Source organism: Medicago truncatula, chromosome 8 (assembly GCF_003473485.1).
Source record: "Medicago truncatula cultivar Jemalong A17 chromosome 8, MtrunA17r5.0-ANR, whole genome shotgun sequence".
In the NCBI taxonomy this organism is placed as follows: Eukaryota; Viridiplantae; Streptophyta; class Magnoliopsida; order Fabales; family Fabaceae; genus Medicago; species Medicago truncatula.
The window spans coordinates 23656598-23677287 of record NC_053049.1 but is presented as its reverse complement, the minus strand read 5'-3'; the positions used below and the strand labels follow the sequence as shown (position 1 = coordinate 23677287).

General features: G+C 34.1%; 1 protein-coding gene across 6 annotated transcripts in view; it reads right to left on the bottom strand.

The window, feature by feature from the left end:
- Window positions 1–20115, bottom strand: part of LOC25501253 (uncharacterized) — a 45591-nt gene extending 25476 nt beyond the window's left edge. For 3 of the 6 annotated variants that reach the window (XM_039829475.1, XM_039829478.1, XM_039829480.1), the window contains exons 1-11: window positions 20076–20115; window positions 19236–19364; window positions 19077–19156; window positions 18857–18954; window positions 14343–17173; window positions 13507–13755; window positions 12702–13412; window positions 11208–12017; window positions 4318–5058; window positions 3645–3893; window positions 2828–3550 (exon numbers count right to left, since the gene is read on the bottom strand). In XM_039829475.1, the coding sequence (XP_039685409.1) occupies window positions 2828–3550; window positions 3645–3893; window positions 4318–5058; window positions 11208–12017; window positions 12702–13412; window positions 13507–13755; window positions 14343–17141 (6282 nt within the window). In that variant the 5' untranslated portion in view covers window positions 17142–17173; window positions 18857–18954; window positions 19077–19156; window positions 19236–19364; window positions 20076–20115. Of the gene's footprint in view, window positions 1–2827; window positions 3551–3644; window positions 3894–4317; window positions 5059–11207; window positions 12018–12701; window positions 13413–13506; window positions 13756–14342; window positions 17174–18856; window positions 18955–19076; window positions 19157–19235; window positions 20017–20075 lie in introns of those variants that run through there. The other 3 variants (XM_039829479.1, XM_039829476.1, XM_039829477.1) reach the window with 3 other exon arrangements.
- Between the last annotated feature and the right edge of the window lie 575 nt (window positions 20116–20690).

Below are 20690 nucleotides of genomic sequence, written 5' to 3'. Positions count from 1 at the left end.
TCTCACACACTTTCTACATTTCAGAATTTTAAAACCATGATTGAATTGCAGTTAAATCACAATTACATCTGTCCAAACTGATGGAGGTGGTGAGTTTTTACCTTTCACAAAATATCTCCATAGCCTTGGCATCACTCACAGATTCACTTGTCCACACACTCACCATCAAAATGGCATAGTTGAAAGGAAACATAGACATATTGTTGAAACTGGTCTCACTCTTTTATCTCATGCACAAATGCCATTAAAGTTTTGAGACCATGTCTTTTTAACTGCAACTTACCTTATCAACAGGTTACCTACACCAGTTTTAGAAAATAAATCACCCTTTTTCTTACTTCACCTTCAATTTCCAGACTATAAATTCCTTAAAAGCTTTGGTTGTGCATGTTTTCCCTTTTTGAGACCCTATAACTCTCATAAGTTTGATTTTCATTCAAAGGAGTGTGTTTTCTTGGGATATTCCAACGGTCACAAAGGATATAAATGTTTAGATGCTTTAGGTATAATTTTTATATCCAAAGATGTTGTGTTTAATGAGGTAAAATTTTCTTATCTTGACTTGTTTCCATCTCAGAAAGTGTGTTCTGTTTTACCTGATGGTCCCACTTTATCCACTTTTCTTCCCACTCCTGTCTCAACAACCTTTATTGTAAACTCACATACTCCCCAAAATTCTCATTCTGAGTCTGGTCCTCACATTGTTAACTCACCTACTCCCCAAACTTCTCATTCTGAGTCTGTTGCTACTACTCCCATATCAAACACCCCTCAGACTCCATCTATTAGTTCTCATCACTCCGAGTCCTCACACAGAAATAATGTGGTCCTAAATCCCACACCCATCACCATTCTATCTCCCTCTGCATCTCAAAATTCCTCACCTGAGTCATCTGCTAGTGTTACTAGCTCTCAGTCTACTAATTCTGAGTCTCCTCCTCCTGTTCCTCACAGAATTCATCCTCAAAACCGTCACACAATGAGAACCAGAGGTAAACATGGAATTGTGCAGCCCAGAATTAACCCTACACTCCTTTTGACTCATGTTGAGCCCACTAACAAAACTGCTCTTCAGGATCCTAAGTGGCATTTAGCAATGCAAGAAGAATATAATGCTTTACTTCATAATCAGACATGGTCTCTAGTATCTCTTCCTGCAAACAGACTGGCCATTGGATGTAAATGGGTATTTAGGGTAAAAGAAAATCCAGATGGCACTGTAAACAAGTACAAGGCACGTTTAGTGGCTAAGGGTTTTCATCAACAAGCAGGTTTTGACTACAATGAAACTTTTTCCCCTGTAGTCAAACCTGTTACAATGAGGACAGTTCTGACACTTACAGTTACTTATAACTGGACTCTTCAGCAGTTGGATGTGAACAATGCATTCCTAAATGGAGTGCTAACTGAGGAAGTCTACATGGTGCAGCCTCCTGGCTTTGAATCTTCTGACAAGAACCTTGTATGCAAACTACACAAGGCTCTCTATGGGTTAAAACAGGCTCCCAGAGCATGGTTTGAGAGATTGAAATCATCTTTACTTAGCTTTGGGTTCAAGTCAAGCAGATATGATCCTTCTTTGTTTACTTTGCACACTCAAGCTCACTGCATTTTTATATTGGTTTATGTTGATGATATTATCATCACTGGAAACTCAAAACTGGCTATTCAGAATCTAGTTCATCAGCTCAATTCTGAGTTCTCCCTTAAAGATTTGGGTATACTAGATTATTTTCTCGGCATAGAGGTGCATCACTCACCATCTGGCTCTTTACTTCTTTCTCAAACCAAATATATCAAGAACCTTCTTCAGAAAGCTAACATGATTAATGCTAATAGCATGCCCTCACCAATGGCATCTAGTACAAAATTGTCTAAATTTGGTTCAAGTACAGTCTCAGATCCTACATTTTTCAGGTCAATTGTTGGTGCATTGCAATATGCAACCATAACAAGACCTGAAATATCGTCCTCTGTGAACAAAGTTTGCCAGTTTTTATCAAATCCCCTGGAAGATCACTGGAAGGCAGTCAAGAGGATACTTAGATATCTACAGGGTACTTTACACCATGGGTTAATGCTTATACCTGCCAGCTCTACTGAACCTATTGCAATCACCGGATTTTGTGATGCTGAATGGGCTTCAGATCCTGATGACAGAAGAAGCACATCAGGAGCCTGCATATTTCTGGGCCCCAATCTAGTTTCCTGGTGGGCAAGGAAACAGACCCTTGTAGCTAGATCTAGTGCAGAGGCTGAATATAGAAGCCTTGCACAAGCTTCGGCTGAGATTATTTGGATCCAATCTCTTCTCAATGAATTGCAAATTAAGAGTAAAATTCCTCATGTCTATTGTGATAATCTCAGTGCAGTTTCTCTTGCTCACAACCCAGTCCTGCACTCAAGAACCAAGCACATGAAATTGGATATTTTCTTTGTGAGAGAAAAGGTTATAAGGAAGGAACTAAATGTCTCGCATGTGCCTGCTCAAGACCAGTGAGCAGATGTCTTAACTAAGCCTCTGTCCACTGCCAGATTCCTTTATCTTAGAGACAAACTGAGGGTTTGTGACACCCTCCGTTTGAAGGGGGACTGTTAGAATAATTAATCAATACTTAGTGGAGATATTGAAAAGTTGTGACTATTTAGTTTCAACTCCCCTAGCCATTGTATTGATTAATCTTCCTTATTAATTAGGGGTTAACTAGGAGACTCTTACCTATATAAATGTACACTCTCACCACATAATATGATATAATAAACATATTTTCAGTACTAATAGAATACACCAATTCGTACAGACATGGTGTGTTCAAGATATGCGTACCTCTTCGGCAATGAAAAGCGGTTGTTCCGTTAAAACAGAGTGTTTGCCATCTCGAAAATTGGAGCTTCTTGTAAATAGTGTCCTGAACAATTTCAACTTTGTACATCTAGAGACACTAATTTTCCTCAAAGATGGGCATGCTAGAGTATGATTTCCAGCATAGAAACCATTGAGTTTATATAAGCCCAAAAGCGATAAAATACTAAGCTGATTAAACTCAAATATGGTAGCTGCATTCACTCTAGATTCTTTCTCCTCTGCAACAATGTCCTTCATGTTCCCACACCATTTTATACCAAGTTCCTTAAGATGTGAGCAACGAGTGGCTACGGAGAATGGTAATAAATACTCCAAGCTTGCACAACTTATTACTTGTACATTTATTAGATTTTGAAAACTAAGAATTCCTTGAGGATCTCCACTCCATATCTTTTTCAACTTGAACAGTCCACCTAGAGTAACCTCTTTCAATTGTGTCATAACCTCTTCACTGTTATTTTGATTGAAAGTCAATTCAAATATCTCTTCAACTAAAGCACAATTTGTAACCTCCAACTTCTCAAGCTCATAATATGTATTTTGCATTGAAGAAGGAAAAACCACCACAATTTTCTTACAATTGTTCACTTCCAACATCTTCGATGTTTCAAATTGGTAATGCCATATTGTCTTCAAGCTGTCCATATCCTTCAGTATGATTTTCTCTAATTTCAAAAAATTAACCTATGAATTCATAAATAATCGCTATTAGTATAAACAATTATTTAAATTACAAGTTTAAAATTAATTGAATGCTCCAATAATAGAATTACCATACCTTTTTTCCTGCATTATTTCTCTCTGTTTTAGCTATAATCTCCTCCATGATAGGACAATTACTTATTTCAAGATGTTTGAGGTTCATAAAACTTTCAACCAAAGTAGAGGAGAATAAATACTTCAATCCAACACAATTATCCACAATCAAGCTAGTCAAGTTGCACATTGGTTGATAATTGTCATCCCAAATTTGATTCAAATGGAGAAGTGAGCTCAATTTAAGGGCATCCAAATCAGGAAATGCAACCTACATACAGAAATCATTACTGAAGGCTTATAAAAAATAAATTAAAAAAAAACATTTTAATTCTATATTTTTAAAAAATAATCAAAGAAATTTCTATTTGTGCTAATAGAATAATAACTCAATTTAATTATCAATTATAGTAGACATGTTGAATAATTTATCTTCAAATTAACAAATCAATGAAAAACAGTTCAATTACTGAAGGCTTATAAAAAATAAATTAAAACAAAACATTTTAATTCTATATTTTTAAAAAATAATCAAAGAAATTTCTATTTGTGCTAATAGAATAATAACTCAATTTAATTATCAATTATAGTAGACATGTTGAATAATTTATCTTCAAATTAACAAATCAATGAAAAACAGTTCAAATTTGTACATATATGTTCGGTGCAAGGATGATATTTAATGCTACACTCACCTCTTCAATCACAAAAAGAGGTTGATACGTTGAGATATTAAGCACATCATTTTTGGAACTTTCTTGGTGTCTCAAAGGCTCTGCCTTAAATAGCTCTATTTTTGGACATCCGAACAACTTGATCTTTTTCAATGATTTACATTGAAGAGAATGAACCCCAACAAAGAATGCCTTAAGTTTGGTCAAGTACTCAAGGTTAATGGAAGTCAAATGAGGAAACACAAATTTAACCATCTCATATGTTCCTTCTTCCTTGGCCACGATTTCTTGAATCCCACACTTACTTACTTGAAGACTTTGAAGTTGCATCATATCTCTAGCCACTGAGAGCGGAAAGAGGCTTATCAAGCTATTGCATCCCACAACAGATACATCACTTAAATTTTCAAACTTCATAGTGTAATGTGGATCCTTTTTCCATACATGCTTCAGTTTTGGAAGATTAGATAGTTTTAATTTCTTCAATTGAGTAGAATTTTGCACAACAATTTCTTTGGCAAATTCATCTTTCGAATCAAAAACTGCTTCTAATGAATCACAATCCTCCACATCTAATTCTTCCAGGTGCATCAGCACTGCTACCACGTTAGGTTTAAAGAGCACATCAGACAGAAAATCACATTTATGAACCACTAAATACTTCAAACTCCTAAATGCTTTATGCTCAAGTCGACCATACCACAACTCTTTTAACTCGGGATATTCAGATAGTTTTAAATGCTTGAAACTACCAAATCCCACCTGTTAAAACAATTGTATTGTGAGTTAGTTCAACAAAAGTAGTAGTATGCATTCACAAAATAAAACTCAATTTAACAATTCTATTCATTTTAAAATTAAGGATAATAATAATTTTCTCTAATGCTAACTTTTAAAATTAGTCTAGTCAAAAGAAATATTAGTAGTTATTGAGTAGATTGTTTGTTCTTTTCTATGACACCAACAACCCGTAAGCCGCAAACGTGAACAGTTCCACAGGTCCTGTTCACGTGCAAGTGGTGTGCGCTATTTTCATGATCATGGCAGAAGCCCTAATCACTACTCTAGCATTCCTATCTGCTATCGCAACAACAATTATGATCACAGCTCAAGACATGGGTTTCAATCACGTGGCAGGTCAAGGACCTGTAAGCCGCGTTATCGTCACACAGCTGCGTCATTCCTCAAAGAAGTGTGCTGGTTCTCAAGGTATTCTGACAATGGCTACTTTATATTTTACCAATATACCTGATCATATTCATTATCTAAATACGAGACAAGGGTTTGAGGTCTGCGATATCTTAACGGATCTTTTTGTTTCACGTTTTAGAAATAAAAGAGGTCAATTGTTTGGTTTCGTGAAGCTGAAGATTCTTCAAGGACATAAGGGAAATGTTAAGATTAAGACAGAGTACTCCGATGTTGTTGAACGACACTTTTTATGTGGATACCGGAGAAGTAAGAGATTCAGGGTGATTAAGGGATGATTGCAACATTAACAGCAACCGCAATATAAGAAGCATAAGTAGGGTATAGCAGAAAGCAGTATTTCTAAAAGCATAACTAGGACTACGAGATTAGAAGAGAAGTTTGATATGAGAAAATTATTCAACGAACAATGGAATTCATAAACTCTTAGTGGATGTAGAGTATGTAAGAAGTGAAGGATTCAAATGCCCGGAATGAGTCGGATTTTGATGCTTGAGTTGTTAAGTGAATTAATTGAAAATTTAGTAAATTACTTTGGAGCAGACAAAGATGATCCCTCTATGTAGTTATTGAGTAGACAATGCAAGCCAGATAAACTATGTTAGATAAGTCGTATCTCCGGAATCTTAAGTGCTATATTTATGAATCAAGAAGTGAAAATGCTATGTAGCCTTAAAGTTAAGAAGGATGAATAAATAGTAGTGGAAAGATTTTGTACGGATCAAAGTACATTTCAAATGTATTTTTATTGGCATAGAATTGTAGAAAAGTTAAGCTAACTAGAGTTGTACACGAAGGAAATTGAATCAGACCCTTGCACCTATCACGAGTTATTAAGTTGTTTTTCGAACTAAGAAATACAAGTTTAGCAGTAGGTGGAAAGAGATACCGGTAATGGCCAGAGACAAGATGTAATCTTCGGTCGAAACGGAAAATAAAGATTTAATAATAAGTTACCAGAGTTCAGTGAATTAGTGGATGGATGATGTCAAGCTCTCTCAACAGGATGTTGAGGGCAAGAATGTGTTAACATATGAATTTTGGGAGTAGAAGTTACCTCAGAGGAGACCATCAGTGTAACTGTAAGTATATTTTAGTATGTAAAAGACGTGAATAGACTCATTTAAGGAACACTTTGCGAGAATAAGTATGTAGTACATGTTTAAGGGAAGATGCAGTACTTGGAAATGACTCGTTAGTGATGTGAGTCAGTGCTCGAAATGGCAAGAAATGTAAAGTTAGTATCTCTGTTTATGACATGTAAACTTCGAAGGATAACTTCGAAATTGGTTAACTTGTAGTAATGGAATTGTGAAACATTACAATTTAATTGGATCAGTACTCCTAACCGAAATAAGTTGATAAATCAGAGTAGCGCATCGAGGAATTAATTCGTAAAGAAGTGGCAGAAGAATACGCAACAATCTAGGAATTGGAAATTAAGATATTCACGGAATGTAGTAAGTGGTGACAAACCAAGCATTTAACGGTCCTTAATAGAAATCTTAAGAGATGAAATTAGGAATTTTCCCAAACTACAGAATTCAGAGATAATAGGACTCAAAGTAGTCAAAGAAAACATGGTAAGAGTATGACAGAAGTGTTCCCACCGCGTTAACTTTACAGAAAGTGGAATCGTCTCTAATATAGTAACTTGGTTAAATAGCTCGGTAATTTTAAAGAATGGGCTGAAAGTACCAGTTTAGTCAGGAAGAAGTTGCGTATGAGGCAACAAATAAGAATGATGATACCCGAATGCAATTTTAGTTGTGAAGTTTAAAGAGTTTAAACACGATGTTTCATAAAGTAAATAAAAGAATGTTGCCATACAAGTTAAGAATTCATCAGTGACCTATGGCATGGGACTACACGTGTTAAAGGTGTAAGTCTGAAATTAAAGGAAAGATGGAATAATATGTTCCCTAGAGTAACAGCTAGAGTAATATTGTTCAAGAATGAAAGGTATCACGAGAAAATCCATGACTATAAATATACGTCATATATTGAGCCATCAATTGTACTATCTTATGTGTTGCATACTCGTCAGTCAGTGCACTATTACTCAGATGGGAATTATATTTGATGTACTCGTCAGTTAGTACTTTCATCAGATGTTTGAGGTAGTACCATGTTTGGATTCATTCTGGATAGAACATGACATATATCAGAAGTAACACCCCAAATTTATGTGTTGAAAATGGGGAAAGATGGAACAATTCTTACATTCGTTGGAATAAACTTAACATTAGATATTGTTCCAAGTAGGAACGATCTTATATGGAGTGTGATATGATCATTATTATAAGACCTCGTTATGTGGGGCATAGTTAAAAAAATAAAAATAATCAGAACTTTCCCCTCTTTCCCTTTCTTCTCTCACGTATCCTTTCCTTCTCCAAACCCTCCAAAAAAAACAAATTCCTCAATTGATGTTTGAGAAAAGTAGTATTCCCATATTAACTCCTATGTTATGTGTAAGCTTAACTCATTGAAATCAATGGTTTTGAGGCAGAGATTGTGAAGTAATGAAGTCAAAATGAATTATCATAGTTAAAACTGATTATGGATGGTTGAACTCTATGAAATGTTAATTAAAATTCGTATGGCTTATAAGTGGGTTTTTCGTCATAGTTTCGGCTGTGTAACCAGGAATTGAGTAATTATTGGAGTTTCGAATTCCACGCTTATTTCCCTCTGGATATAAATTTTGTATGTTTCAGATTAAGAACGGATTCAGAAAACGCATTTAAAGTTTGGAAATTCATACTGCAAATGGCTACGGGTTTGATGTGGATTTTTCCGAAATAAGCTACAATGTGAATTCAAATTGGTTATAAATGATTTCAGGTTAATTACGGATGCCCTCATGGTTGAGTGTGAAGTTGGTTTAGGTTTGAAATGCAAAAGTGAGACGAGCCTATGCTATTTTAAAGGATTAAAGGTGAGTTCCTTTAGCTTAGAACCCACCTTTGGGGATCAATTATGATTATGTTAGATTATTATGTTAGATATTGAGATAACATGAATAATTAGACCATTTTTATGATTACCTGCCGATTGTGCAAGCATGACTATCATGCCATATGAATGGTACATTTGAAACAGAATATATATAAGATAGTAGAATGATTATTTCTGAATTAGGTATCCTTATTTGTTTATTCTAAAATCTCATTTATGTTAATAAGTATGTTTATGCTAGTATAAATGTTGGAGGGAAATTCTATCAACGCAACTGATGTATATAATTATAGTAATGAGATGTATATAATTATAGTAATGATTTGAAAGAAAATTGAAATGAGTAGAAAAATTGAAATGAGTAACATGCTCATAGAAAGAAAGAAAAAATTGAGAAAATATCCGTTTGCTACAACGAAGAGATAATGTAGCCTATGAGGTATGGTTCATAGTAACGAATGTGAAATATCTGTTTGCTACAACGAAGAGATAATGTAGCCTATGAGGTACGGGTCATAGTAACCAAATGAAATAGTTACCGTTCACCACAACGAAGAGATAATATGTATAACTAATGGTATGAAATTTTTAAGTCAAGAATTACTCGGTTAGTATTTGAAAAAACTTATATTTTTCAATTATGGAACCAAGGAAAAATTCTAAGGACCCTCCAACATGAATACTAACATAGCATACGCATATTAACATGAAAATTATGTTTAGAATGAATTAGCTACGAAGCAATATTTTATAGGCATTTTGCAAATCCTTGGAAATGAGGAATTTTGGTTACGGAACTCCGGCTTAGTTAGCCGAAACTAGTTGTTATCAGAAAAGAATTAGATACATACTCAGATAAGTATGTCAAAGTATAAGCTATACCAGAATACGATATATTGTATATATGTTTATGATTATTATTATGATTATGGTGATTATATTTATGATTAAAGTTATGAGTATGACTATATTTACTATATAATCAAGGTAGTATTTCAGACAGCGATTCTAGTTATCCCCTGATCGCTCAGTTATGCATAATGAAATCGTATAAACCCAAAATGGATTGAGTTTAGAAACAGATGGCGATCCTAGGTTCACTGAGATTGCCTACAACCTAGGATAGGTGGAACTCACTGAGACATTCTGTCTCACCCCAATCCCTTTCATTTATTTCTGATATTCAGGTTACTAGACGTCAGAATGGTTCGGGATGAAGAAGCAGAAGTCACTGGACCATATAAAGTTCACATCAATGGTATTTATTTTAAAGGTATAAGACGATAATTTCTATATCTTATCCAGAGGAAGTTTTATTATTGTAATTTTAATGTATCCAATGCCAAGTTTAACACACATGCTAGATATCCTACGTAAATTCTAGTAGGGGTGTTACACGATGGGGCATGCATGAGCCGGATAGACAGTTTCTTACTTTATGAAAGCTGATGTATTAAATTGCCTAATATGATTCAAAGAGCTCTCCTTTGAGGTCTATCCGATCATTGTCCTATAATGTTAACAATTGACGAGGGAAATTGGGGGCCTCGCCAGCAACGTACGTTGAAATGTTGGGTTGATCTTCCGAGTTATCATCTATTTGTCAAGGATAAATGTAATTCTTTTCAGGTATCAAGATGGGGAGGCTATGTTTTTAAGGAAAAATAAAAAATGATCAGAAGCAACCTTAAAGATTGGCATCATAATCATACTCGGAATTTAGATGCTCGAATCAACGACATTCAAGAGAGTATAGCCTATCTAGATTCTAAAGGCGAGGACCTTACTTTGGACACTGAAGAGGTTGAGGATCTTCACACTTTGTCAGCAAAATTTGTTCTCTTTATCTAAGCTCAACACCAACATTCTATGGCAAAAATCTAGAATTAATTGGTTGAAAAAGGTGATGCTAACTACAAAAAAATTCACGGTTTCATGTGCTCCAGAAGAAGAGTGAATTCTATTGTCTCCCCATCAGTTAACGGCTCTCAAATTGAGGTCATTACCGATATCAAAAATGGAGTTTTTAACCATTTTGCTGCCCATTTCAGTGATTCTCATCAAGATAGGCCTTTTGTCGAGAACCTTTCTTTCAAAACTCTAACTTGGGAGCAACGCGGAGCCTTAATAAAACCTTTCAGCGTTGAAGAAGTGAAACAGGCGGTGTGGGACTGTGACAGTTATAAAAGCTCAGGGCCAGATGGGGTCAATTTTGTTTTCATAAAGGATTTCTGGGGGGAGCTCAAAGACGCTTTATGCGTTTTATTTCAGAACTTCATCGGAATGGGAAGCTTTCCAAAGGTATTAACAACACTTTCATTGCTCTTATACCAAAGGTTGAAAGTCTTCAACGGTTGTCAGAATTTAGGCCTATCTCTTTGATTGGAAGCATGTATAAAGTGTTGGCTAAGGTTGTATCCAATAGATTGGCTGTGTCATTGGAAGCGTCATTTTAGAGAGTCAATTCGCTTTTGTTCATGGTAGGCAAATTTTGGATGGTATATTAATCGTTAACGAGATCGTTAAAGAGGCTCAACGTTTGAAAAAACAGTTGTTCCAATATATTTGAATAAAAGATTAAATAATTTTAATGGATATCTTTTTATTGTAGGGGCATCTTAGTACTTTTATAAATAATCAACACTTCTCTCTCTTCTATTTCTCTCATCTCTCTCTTACACCAAACAACACATCAAATCATAATACTGTTACACAAGAAGTAAAGTGGTAAATAAACATACCTTATCTTCGAACATGTTGTATATTGTATTGTTTAGGTTTCCCTTCCAATGCCATTCTGAAACATTTTCTGCAATTTTAACTTTTTGAAGAATTGGTGTACTTGTGTCTCCGGCAGAAAAAATCTTCATGCGAGGACATTCCCCCACAATTACTTTCTCCAACAACGGAAACTTCATGGAACACTTACTAGAGCAAAACTTGACGAGGCTTGGCAAACATTCCAACATCAAAATTTGTAAACTAATAAAAGCAATGTCAACATTTTCTACTCCATTAACTACTTCTTCAAGTGAATTACAATCTTTTATCTTCAGCTCAGTGAGCTTGTCCAAACTGCGTGCAGTAAGAGTTGAGATCAAATATTTTAGCCCATTGCATTCTGTTATCTCTAACTTTGTGAGATGATTAAGGGTGACCGAGGAAGGCATCAAATTTATCAAACTAGAACAGTTAGAAACATTTAAGCATTCAAGGAACTCAAGAACTGGGTCAATTTGAGATCCTTCCTCACATATATGTTGAAGTTTAGGTAATTGATTCAATGTCAGTCTTTTGATATGTGGATGAGTCTTCTCACTTATTTCTCCTTTATCTTGAAATATCTTCTTGAAGCAACTCCACTCAACAACTAGTGACTCAAGAGTATGCACATTTTCAAGAAACCAATAAGGAAATGTAGCCTCTTCCGTGTTATAGCAAGCCAAACCAAGAATGGTCATTTTGCTAAAGAGGGAACTTGGGTTTTGGGTTTTCAATATCATGTCAGCATCCGCCTGTTCCATCCTCAACTCCTCCAAGTTTGGAATCACCTAAAACATATTTAAACAACAATGTAAAATAATTAAAAAAAATATTATTGAATGAAACAATAATTACTATTTACTAAAATTTGTCTTTTAAATGTTTGTGAATACTCTACGTTTTTCAATTTCTTTTAAACTCACATATATCCTTTATAGAATTTATTATCATATACTTTTGAGAAATGGCCAATGTTAGTAGTTGTTATTTTTGTTATAGAAATTATAAAGCACATCTATGAAGTAAAATATTTTAGGCTTAATTGCACTTGTGGACCCCTATCTTTTCAAAAGTTGCGGTTATGGACCCCTAACTAATTTAAATACAAAACAGTTCCCTATGTTTTGATTCTTTGGCAGTTTTGAACCCCAGTCCAGTGTTGACTCGGTCAACGCTGACGTGGCACCCTAAGTGAGTTGCCACGTGTCAAATTTTTTATTTTTATTTTGCCTTGGGGGGCCAAAACTGCCAAAGAATCAAAACATAGGGGGCTGTTTTCTATTTAAATTAGTTAGGTTAGGGGTCCATAACCGCAAGTTTTGGAAAGATAGGGGTCCAAAAGTGCAATTAAGCCAATATTTTAATAACTTTTGATATTAATAGTTCAAAATATTTTGCTCTCAATTGATTATATGGCGTTTTTATCTATTCTTAATTACCAGACATGTAAATAGTCATTATGATATGCATACCTCTTCATCAAAGAAAAGTGGTTGCTCCGTTGAAACAGAGTGTTTGTCATCATGAAAATTGGATAGAGTTCTGAACAAATTCAACTTTGTACATTTGAAAACATAAATGTTCCTCAATGATGAACATTCTAGAGTATGATTTCCAGCATAGAAACCATTGAGTTTAGGTGAGTGAAAAAGTAATAAAGTACTTAGTTGATTAAACTCAAATATGGGATCTTCATTCATGCTAGATTCTTTCTCCTCTCCAACAATTAGCTTCATGTTCCCACACCATTTTATACCAAGTTCCTTGAGATGTGAGCAACGAGTAGCTACGGAGAATGGTAATAAATACTCCAAGCTTTCACAATTTACTACTTGAACATTTATTAGATTTTGAAAACTAAGAATTCCTTCCGGATCTCCACTCCATATCTTTTTCAGATTCCACAATCCATCTATAGTAACTTCTTTCAAATGTGTTGTAACCTCTTCACTGTTATTTTCATTGAAAGTCAATTCAAATATCTCTTCAACTGAATCACAATTTGTAACCTCCAACTTCTCAAGCTCATTATATGTAGTTTGCATTGAAGAAGGAAAAACCACCACAATTTTCTTACAATTGTTCACTTCCAACATCTTCGATGTTTCAAATTGGTAATGCCATATTGTCTTCAAGCTGTCCATATCCTTCAGTATGATTTTCTCTAATTTCAAAAAATTAACCTATGAATTCATAAATAATCGCTATTAGTATAAACAATTATTTAAATTACAAGTTTAAAATTAATTGAATGCTCCAATAATAGAATTACCATACCTTTTTTCCTGCATTATTTCTCTCTGTTTTAGCTATAATCTCCTCCATGATAGGACAATTACTTATTTCAAGATGTTTGAGGTTCATAAAACTTTCAACCATAGTAGAGGAGAATAAATACTTCAATTCAACACAATTATCCACAATCAAGCTAGTCAAGTTGCACATAGATTGATAATTGTCATCCCAAATTTGATTCAAATTGTGAAGTGAGCTCAATTTAAGGGCATCCAAATTAGGCAATGCAACCTACATACAAAAATCATTACTGAAGAAGTTTACAAAAGAAGTTTTGTCACTAAATATATATACCCCTTATTAATATTACCAATTTGTCTGAATATATGTTAAGTTAACCTAGTAATAATCACACACATTTGAGACAAATTTATTACTCCAACAACTTTTCTTAATACCCGTAATTTTGTAAACTAGTACTCATATAAAAAGATACGGAGCGAGTACACGCTTTCTAAACATTTAATAATGTTAGGTCCATAATTAATCAAAACGAGGTAAAAAAGGTCCAAAATATTTGCATTGATTACTGTGAAGTTAGAGAAACCCATAGAGAGAATTTAAGAGATGATGTGCAATACAGCACAAGATTGATGTAAAATGTGATAGTTACTTTATGATTGATTGATATTCCTAATTGTTGTATAAAATGACGATATAATGCTGCTATTAGCTTTTCTAGTCATTTACTCTTTTTTCACTCAATTGTTTTTTCACTAAACATACCAATTTATTCATTAATTAATCTGTTTGTACATATCACACAATTAAAAATTATATCATTTGTATCAAAAGAAGTTAAAAACAAAATTACATACCTGAGCATTATTAAAAAATGGTGTAGTATAAGCACAAGGCTCTAGACCTTGATACTTTTCCTTACTTCTATGATGTGTCAAATAATCAGAGGCGAAATTATCAAGTGTCTCCAAATGTTCTAAAGTCAAAGAACGCAATTGAAGAAACTCGATTTTTTCATCAGTGATATCATTATTAGCACTTGAATTGTTTTCTCTGAACACTATCTCCTTCAAAGAATTGCACTCACAAACTTCAATCTTACAAAGGTGAGAAAGTCCTTTAACCATTGTAAAGGAGAAAAGATACTTTAACTGGACGCAATTTTTTACTTTGATAACACTGAGACTTCCAAAAGAAGCAACTGAAGGTTGACCATGACATATATGCTCCAAGTTTCTAAGATTAAGAAGTACTAGTGTTTCCAAGATGGGAAAGGACGCATGGATTTGATTTCTCTCTTTATTGTCAACAATGTGATTCAAGTTAGTATTATTTTGGACGTGGAGATGTTTCAGCAATGTAAATCCTTCTCTATTTAGGTTAGGAAGCACATTTTGAATTCCATCTACATCATCCAAATACAAATTCTCAACACCTTTAATCAATGCTTTAATTCCATGCTCCAAATGTATGTTTGTACCAAGTTTGAGCATCAATGTTTTTAAGGTTCCATCCTCAATGTCAGACCAGTCCCATACATCTCCAATAGCTATTTTATATCTTTCCAGCTTCTCAAACATCAATCGCAAGTCCCTTGGTAACATCCAAGTCTCACGAATTTGTAATTCTAGAGCTTTCAAGTTGGGTAGCTTTCGAAGCTCAGCAATACTAGCATGTTCATTTTGAACCGTTGAATTCACATCTTCCCAATTAATAGAGGTATTTCCCATGTACAACTCCTCCAATTTAGTCAAGCTTGATATAATGTTGTGTGGGATTACTTCTATTCCTGAACTTCTCAAATCAAGCATTCTCAATTGAGTCAATTGCCCTATTTGTCTTGGCAACTTGATCATTGAAGAATTCCAGAGGCAAAGTATTTTTAAATTTTGTAAAGCTTCTATTGCATCCATATTTTCCAAAACGCAGAAATTTAAACACAATGTTTGAAGGTCGGTTAGGAACTGAAACGAAGTGGGTAATGAAGACAAGTTCAGACATGTTAAATCTAGCACTCTAAGGCTTCTCATACCCTCAAAATAATCATCTGGGATTTTTAAAGGACGATTCCCACTAGCCAAACAGAAAAACTTAATGTTAGGACAATCAATTGTTTGAGGAAGGTCGTGCATATGACAGTAATCTAAAACAATCTGTGTGCACCTTTGTAAAAAAGCATTGGTTGGCCATTCCTCATCCCGTTGTTTCATTAGAATTACATGTTTGTCCCTGCATGCTATGGAGATAGCAAACTCACAAACAAAGTCATGCATTTGGATCTTTCCATCTACTTTAACTTCAAGCAAAAGACAAGTTGCCTCCAAAGATTCGATCATTGTGTAAAGTTTATTTCTTGCATCATCAACGGTATTAACATGTTTTAATATGTCTAGACCCATTGCAATTTTCAGAAAGTACAGTACATCATTACCTGGAAGTAAAGAAAAAAGCAAGAAAAGGTCCCTCATTTCATCACTATCCAATGAGTCATAGCTCAATTCCAAAGCAGAATAAGTTAACGCATCTAATGAGTCATGACTTTGCAATTTCTTTAATGCATATTTCCATGAATGAACATCCCTCTTATTTTTCATTGCACGCGCTACTGTCACTACCCTAAGAGGCAAACCTTCACATTTTTGGGCAACTTGATATGCTACATCTTTCAAAGTTCTATCTTTAACCACATCCCCTGCCATAAATTGAAACAAGCTCCATGACTCATTTTCACTCAAAAGTTCAACTTTGAAAGTGAAATCCTTTGGAACATCCATTTGCAGCAACACTTCTTGATTTCTACTTGTCATCAACAATTTGCATCCATTATGTTCATTACCAACTGGTATCCCCACTTCTTTCAAATCAAGTATGGTCCATATGTTATCTAGAATGATAAGGATACTTTTCTCCATCTTGATTCTTCGTCTAAGGCGTTCTGCTCTGCCACGATTACTCTCCTCGTCAAATTGCAGACTCAAGAAATCTGCAATCTCCCCTTGAATTTTTTTGATGTCTGGATTTTTCGATACTTGTGTCATAACCACTTTATCGAACAATTTATGTTCCTTGGCTATTTGAGCAACTTTGTCCACCAGATTGGTCTTCCCCACACCACCCAACCCATAGACCCCAATGTTGCATGAAGTAGGATCCGCTAAAGCCTTCAAAATGTCCTCCTTAAGCGACTCCCTTGTGTCATACATTTCACCATCTATTGTTGAGGAGGAGGCTACTATATCTAGAGGGGGAAGGTAACCAACTTGATAAAAAATTCCTCTACCTTGAACTTGAAGAACATCTTTTGCAATTTTTGTGGCTTTCCTACTTAATTGATGACGTAAAACCAAGTTAGGGAACGACGATGCTGAGCACCTAACATTGAAACGGCGAGGGTCATTTTGAAGGCAATTCGCCTTTTCAATGACCTCGTTCACTTTCTCCAACCAATTCAGAACATCTTTTTCAATTTCTTTACCATTTCCCCTTTCTCTTTTAACCGAATGGATCATTCTTTCTCTTGCGGCCTCAAGGTCTTCAACATGATCCTTTAACGTCTTGAAGTTACCTTTGTAGAATATCAAGTAACTTGCTTGACGTCCAATAGGCACAATAGTATATTCTGCTATTTTCGCAACAACAGAAATTAAAATTTCCATTGATTTTCGTTTCTTCTCCTCTTCTTTGGGACCTGAGTCAAAATATGAAAGTGAAAGTAAAAGATATTATATGGATGACTGCAAAAGAAGGGAATTTTAGTTTCTACCCTTAAAATATTCGAAAATTATTCTCCTTCCCTTTTGTTGTATACCCAACATTCCATTATTTTTTTCTCCATAAACTCAACCACTTTCCTTCCAAATTAGCCCCAAAAATTGTTTTTGGCCATGATTTACCAAACTTTGGGTTTTCCTTTACGGTGTTCGAATCAGATTTCTAGTATTTTTTCTTTTACCCTTCTTTTATGCTATATTTAATCATTTTCGGCAATTAATTCTAGTAAATATATTTTATCCAAAAATATAAATAATAGGAACAAATATTTTGTAAAAAAATTGGTTTAATGATTATATTTATTATTTTTTAAATTAATATATAGAAAATTTATTTATTTAAATTAAATAATGTCTACATTTATTATTGATCTACATATACATTCAACTATTTTCATGGTGCTAGTCACACCCTAAAAAAAACAAGTTACACCCAAATTTATTTAAAATTTTACAATAATACCAAAATTGCCCTCTTCATGTAAATTTCTAAAAACCCATCTTTTATGATCATTCTGAACCCTTACCCCCTTAACATCTTTGTTATTGATTTGTACTATATTCATAAAGGTTAGTGAATTTCATGAATTTCATTTTCGATGAGTTTCTATTTGTTTATTGTTTGTTTTGGTATGAGATATGCTTGTCAATTTGATTTTAAGTGAGAGGTTAGTGTAAATTAAGTTTACGTGTATGTATATAAAAAGGGTTAGTGTAGTTTACGTATGTAGGCTAATGTAAATTCAAATTTACGTATGTTCAATTTAGGTTAGTGTAAATTCAGTTTACTTACGTTCAATCTAGGTTAATGTAAATTCAGTTTACTTACGTTCAATCTAGGTTAATGTAAATTAAGTTTACTTATGTTCAATTTAGGTTAATGTAAATTTAGTTTACGTGTGTATATAGTATGTATATAAGAGGTTAGTGTAAATTCGTTTACTTACGTTCAATCTAGGTTAATGTAAATTAAGTTTACTTACGTTCAATTTAGGTTATTTAGTTTACGCATGTATATAAGATGTTAGTGTAAATTCAGTTTATTTACGTTCAATCTAGGTTAATGTAAATTAAGTTTATTTATGTTCAATTTAGGGGTATATTAGTCATTCTGGGGTGTAACTTGTTTTTTTTTTGGGTGTGACTAGCACCAGTCTTATTTATTTATTTGTATTTATCCCATAAATAAATAAATGGGTTTAAGACGTTAAATAGATTAAAGGCTTAATTGCACTTTTGGACCACTATCTTTTCAAAAGTTGCGGTTATGGACCCCTAACTAATTTAAATACAAAACAGTCCCCTATATTTTGATTCTTTGGCAGTTTTGGACCCCCAAGGCAAAAAAAAAAAAAAAAAATTGACACGTGGCACCTCACTTAGGGTGCCATGTCAGCGTTGATCGAGTCAGCAATGGACTGGGGTCCAAAACTGCCAAAGAATCAAAACATATGGGGTTGTTTTGTATTTAAATTAGTTAGGGTCCATAACCGCAACTTTTGGAAAGATAGGGGTTCAAAAGTGCAATTAAGCCTAGATTAAATTACAAAAAAAAAATATATATATATTTAAATTATGTTTGAAGAGCATGAACCTCTTACCAGCTGGATTATGAATCAACAACGGAACAACTTGTGCTATTGATGATGCAATCTACAAAACTGATGCAAATTGGCTTCAAAAGAAGAAACTAAATGATCTGAAAATAACAACAAAATATCAAAACAAACTACAATCACAAATTGCAAAATTTTAAGGTGAACCCAACTGGTGGAACAACAAAATATCAAAACAAACTTCATTAGGCCTTTTGATCTTTACCTGCTGGAACAACTGGTGCTTTAGATGATGCGATCTAACAAGACTCATGCAAAATGGCTTCAAAAGCAGAAACTTAAAATCTGCAAATAACAACAAATATTAAAACAAACTTCAATCACAACTATGTTAGTGAAGGAAAACAAATAAATTAATGCGTACCTCTAAAAACTCCAACCTTTGAAAATGCAGAAAATATATGAGATAACTTTCCATCACTATTTTTTTAGTTTTGGTTTTTGGTTTTTTTTTTTCTCTTGTTTGCCATTGGAATGGGAAAATAACAAATATCTGAAAGACAAAACAGAAATACGAAGAGATTAATTCATGACTCAGTTAAAAAGCGATTAACTATGAGATGGGTTTTAGGAATTGAGAAACTATGTTTGGATTTAGAATAAACTATGTAGTAGATGCATGCTTACTGCTTAAGAACAGAAACATAATCATAAATTAATTTAAACAGTGGTACTCTGCACGTGATGCACAGTCTCCGATAATTCAAATACTTTACTAACCCAATGAAAGATAAACTAATTAAGTTAGGCAGTGTTCACATGTGTGCACGTGATGTACATTAACCCAATCAAAAATAAATTAATTAATGGAGAATGTTATCCGATATTCCTGGGGCATTGGTTAAGGGTTAAATACATAGTATTGAAATCTGGCTCGGACCGACCGGTCGGACCGGTCAGACCGTGAACCGGTGGTAGAACCGATTCGAGCCAATAGTTGGATCGGTCATGCATTTGACCCGCCGTGAACCGGATGATTCGGCCGGTTTTTTCGAAAAACCGTAGAATCGGCGGTTTCTTCAACTCGGACCGGGTCAAGTACCATTACAGATTGCATAAGCAAATTACTGTCGCTCAAATTAATTTCTGAAAAGGAAGTGAGAAGGAGGTATAAAGAAGAAATACATGAAATAGAATACAAAACAATTGAAGAAGAAATGTCAAAAAAACAATTGAAGAAGAAGCATCAAGGAAGGAGTTGCACTCTGTTTAAATCGCAGATGGGGAAAAAGTAACGGCGGCTGCAAATAAGCATCAAGGAAGAGACATGTTGTTTTATAGTTAGGGTTAAGAGAGATCAATGGACTTGGGCCTTGTTTTCTCTTAGACTCAAGTCAAATTTTATCTTCTTTTTTTATTTAACCTAATTGTTTGCTTTTTTGTTTTTTGAAACCATATATTTTGTTTGGAAGTATTTATATATTTAAAAGTGGGACATCATTCCTTCGAATTATCATTTATATATGAAACCTAATTTTGAAAATTTTAAAAGGAGAAAGAAAATAAGAATATAGAAAATTGGGAGTTTTTAACAAATTTATAAAATTGATATTTTTTAGATATTGATTCATCCTGTTCAATCTAATTTAATACATAAACAAATTTAATATAGAGATCAAGTTATTTGACCGAGTCATCCGATCTAATCCGGTTCAGTTATGCGGTTCAACAGGTGACTCAGTGGTTCGACCATTAACCCAGTGACTCAGTATCCTTGCCGAGTCGATGGCCAAGCCAAGTTTTAAAACTATGGTTAAATAAAGTAAGTTTTTATTAAAAAGTAATGTAATTATTACTTAATAAAAAGTGACAATTTATA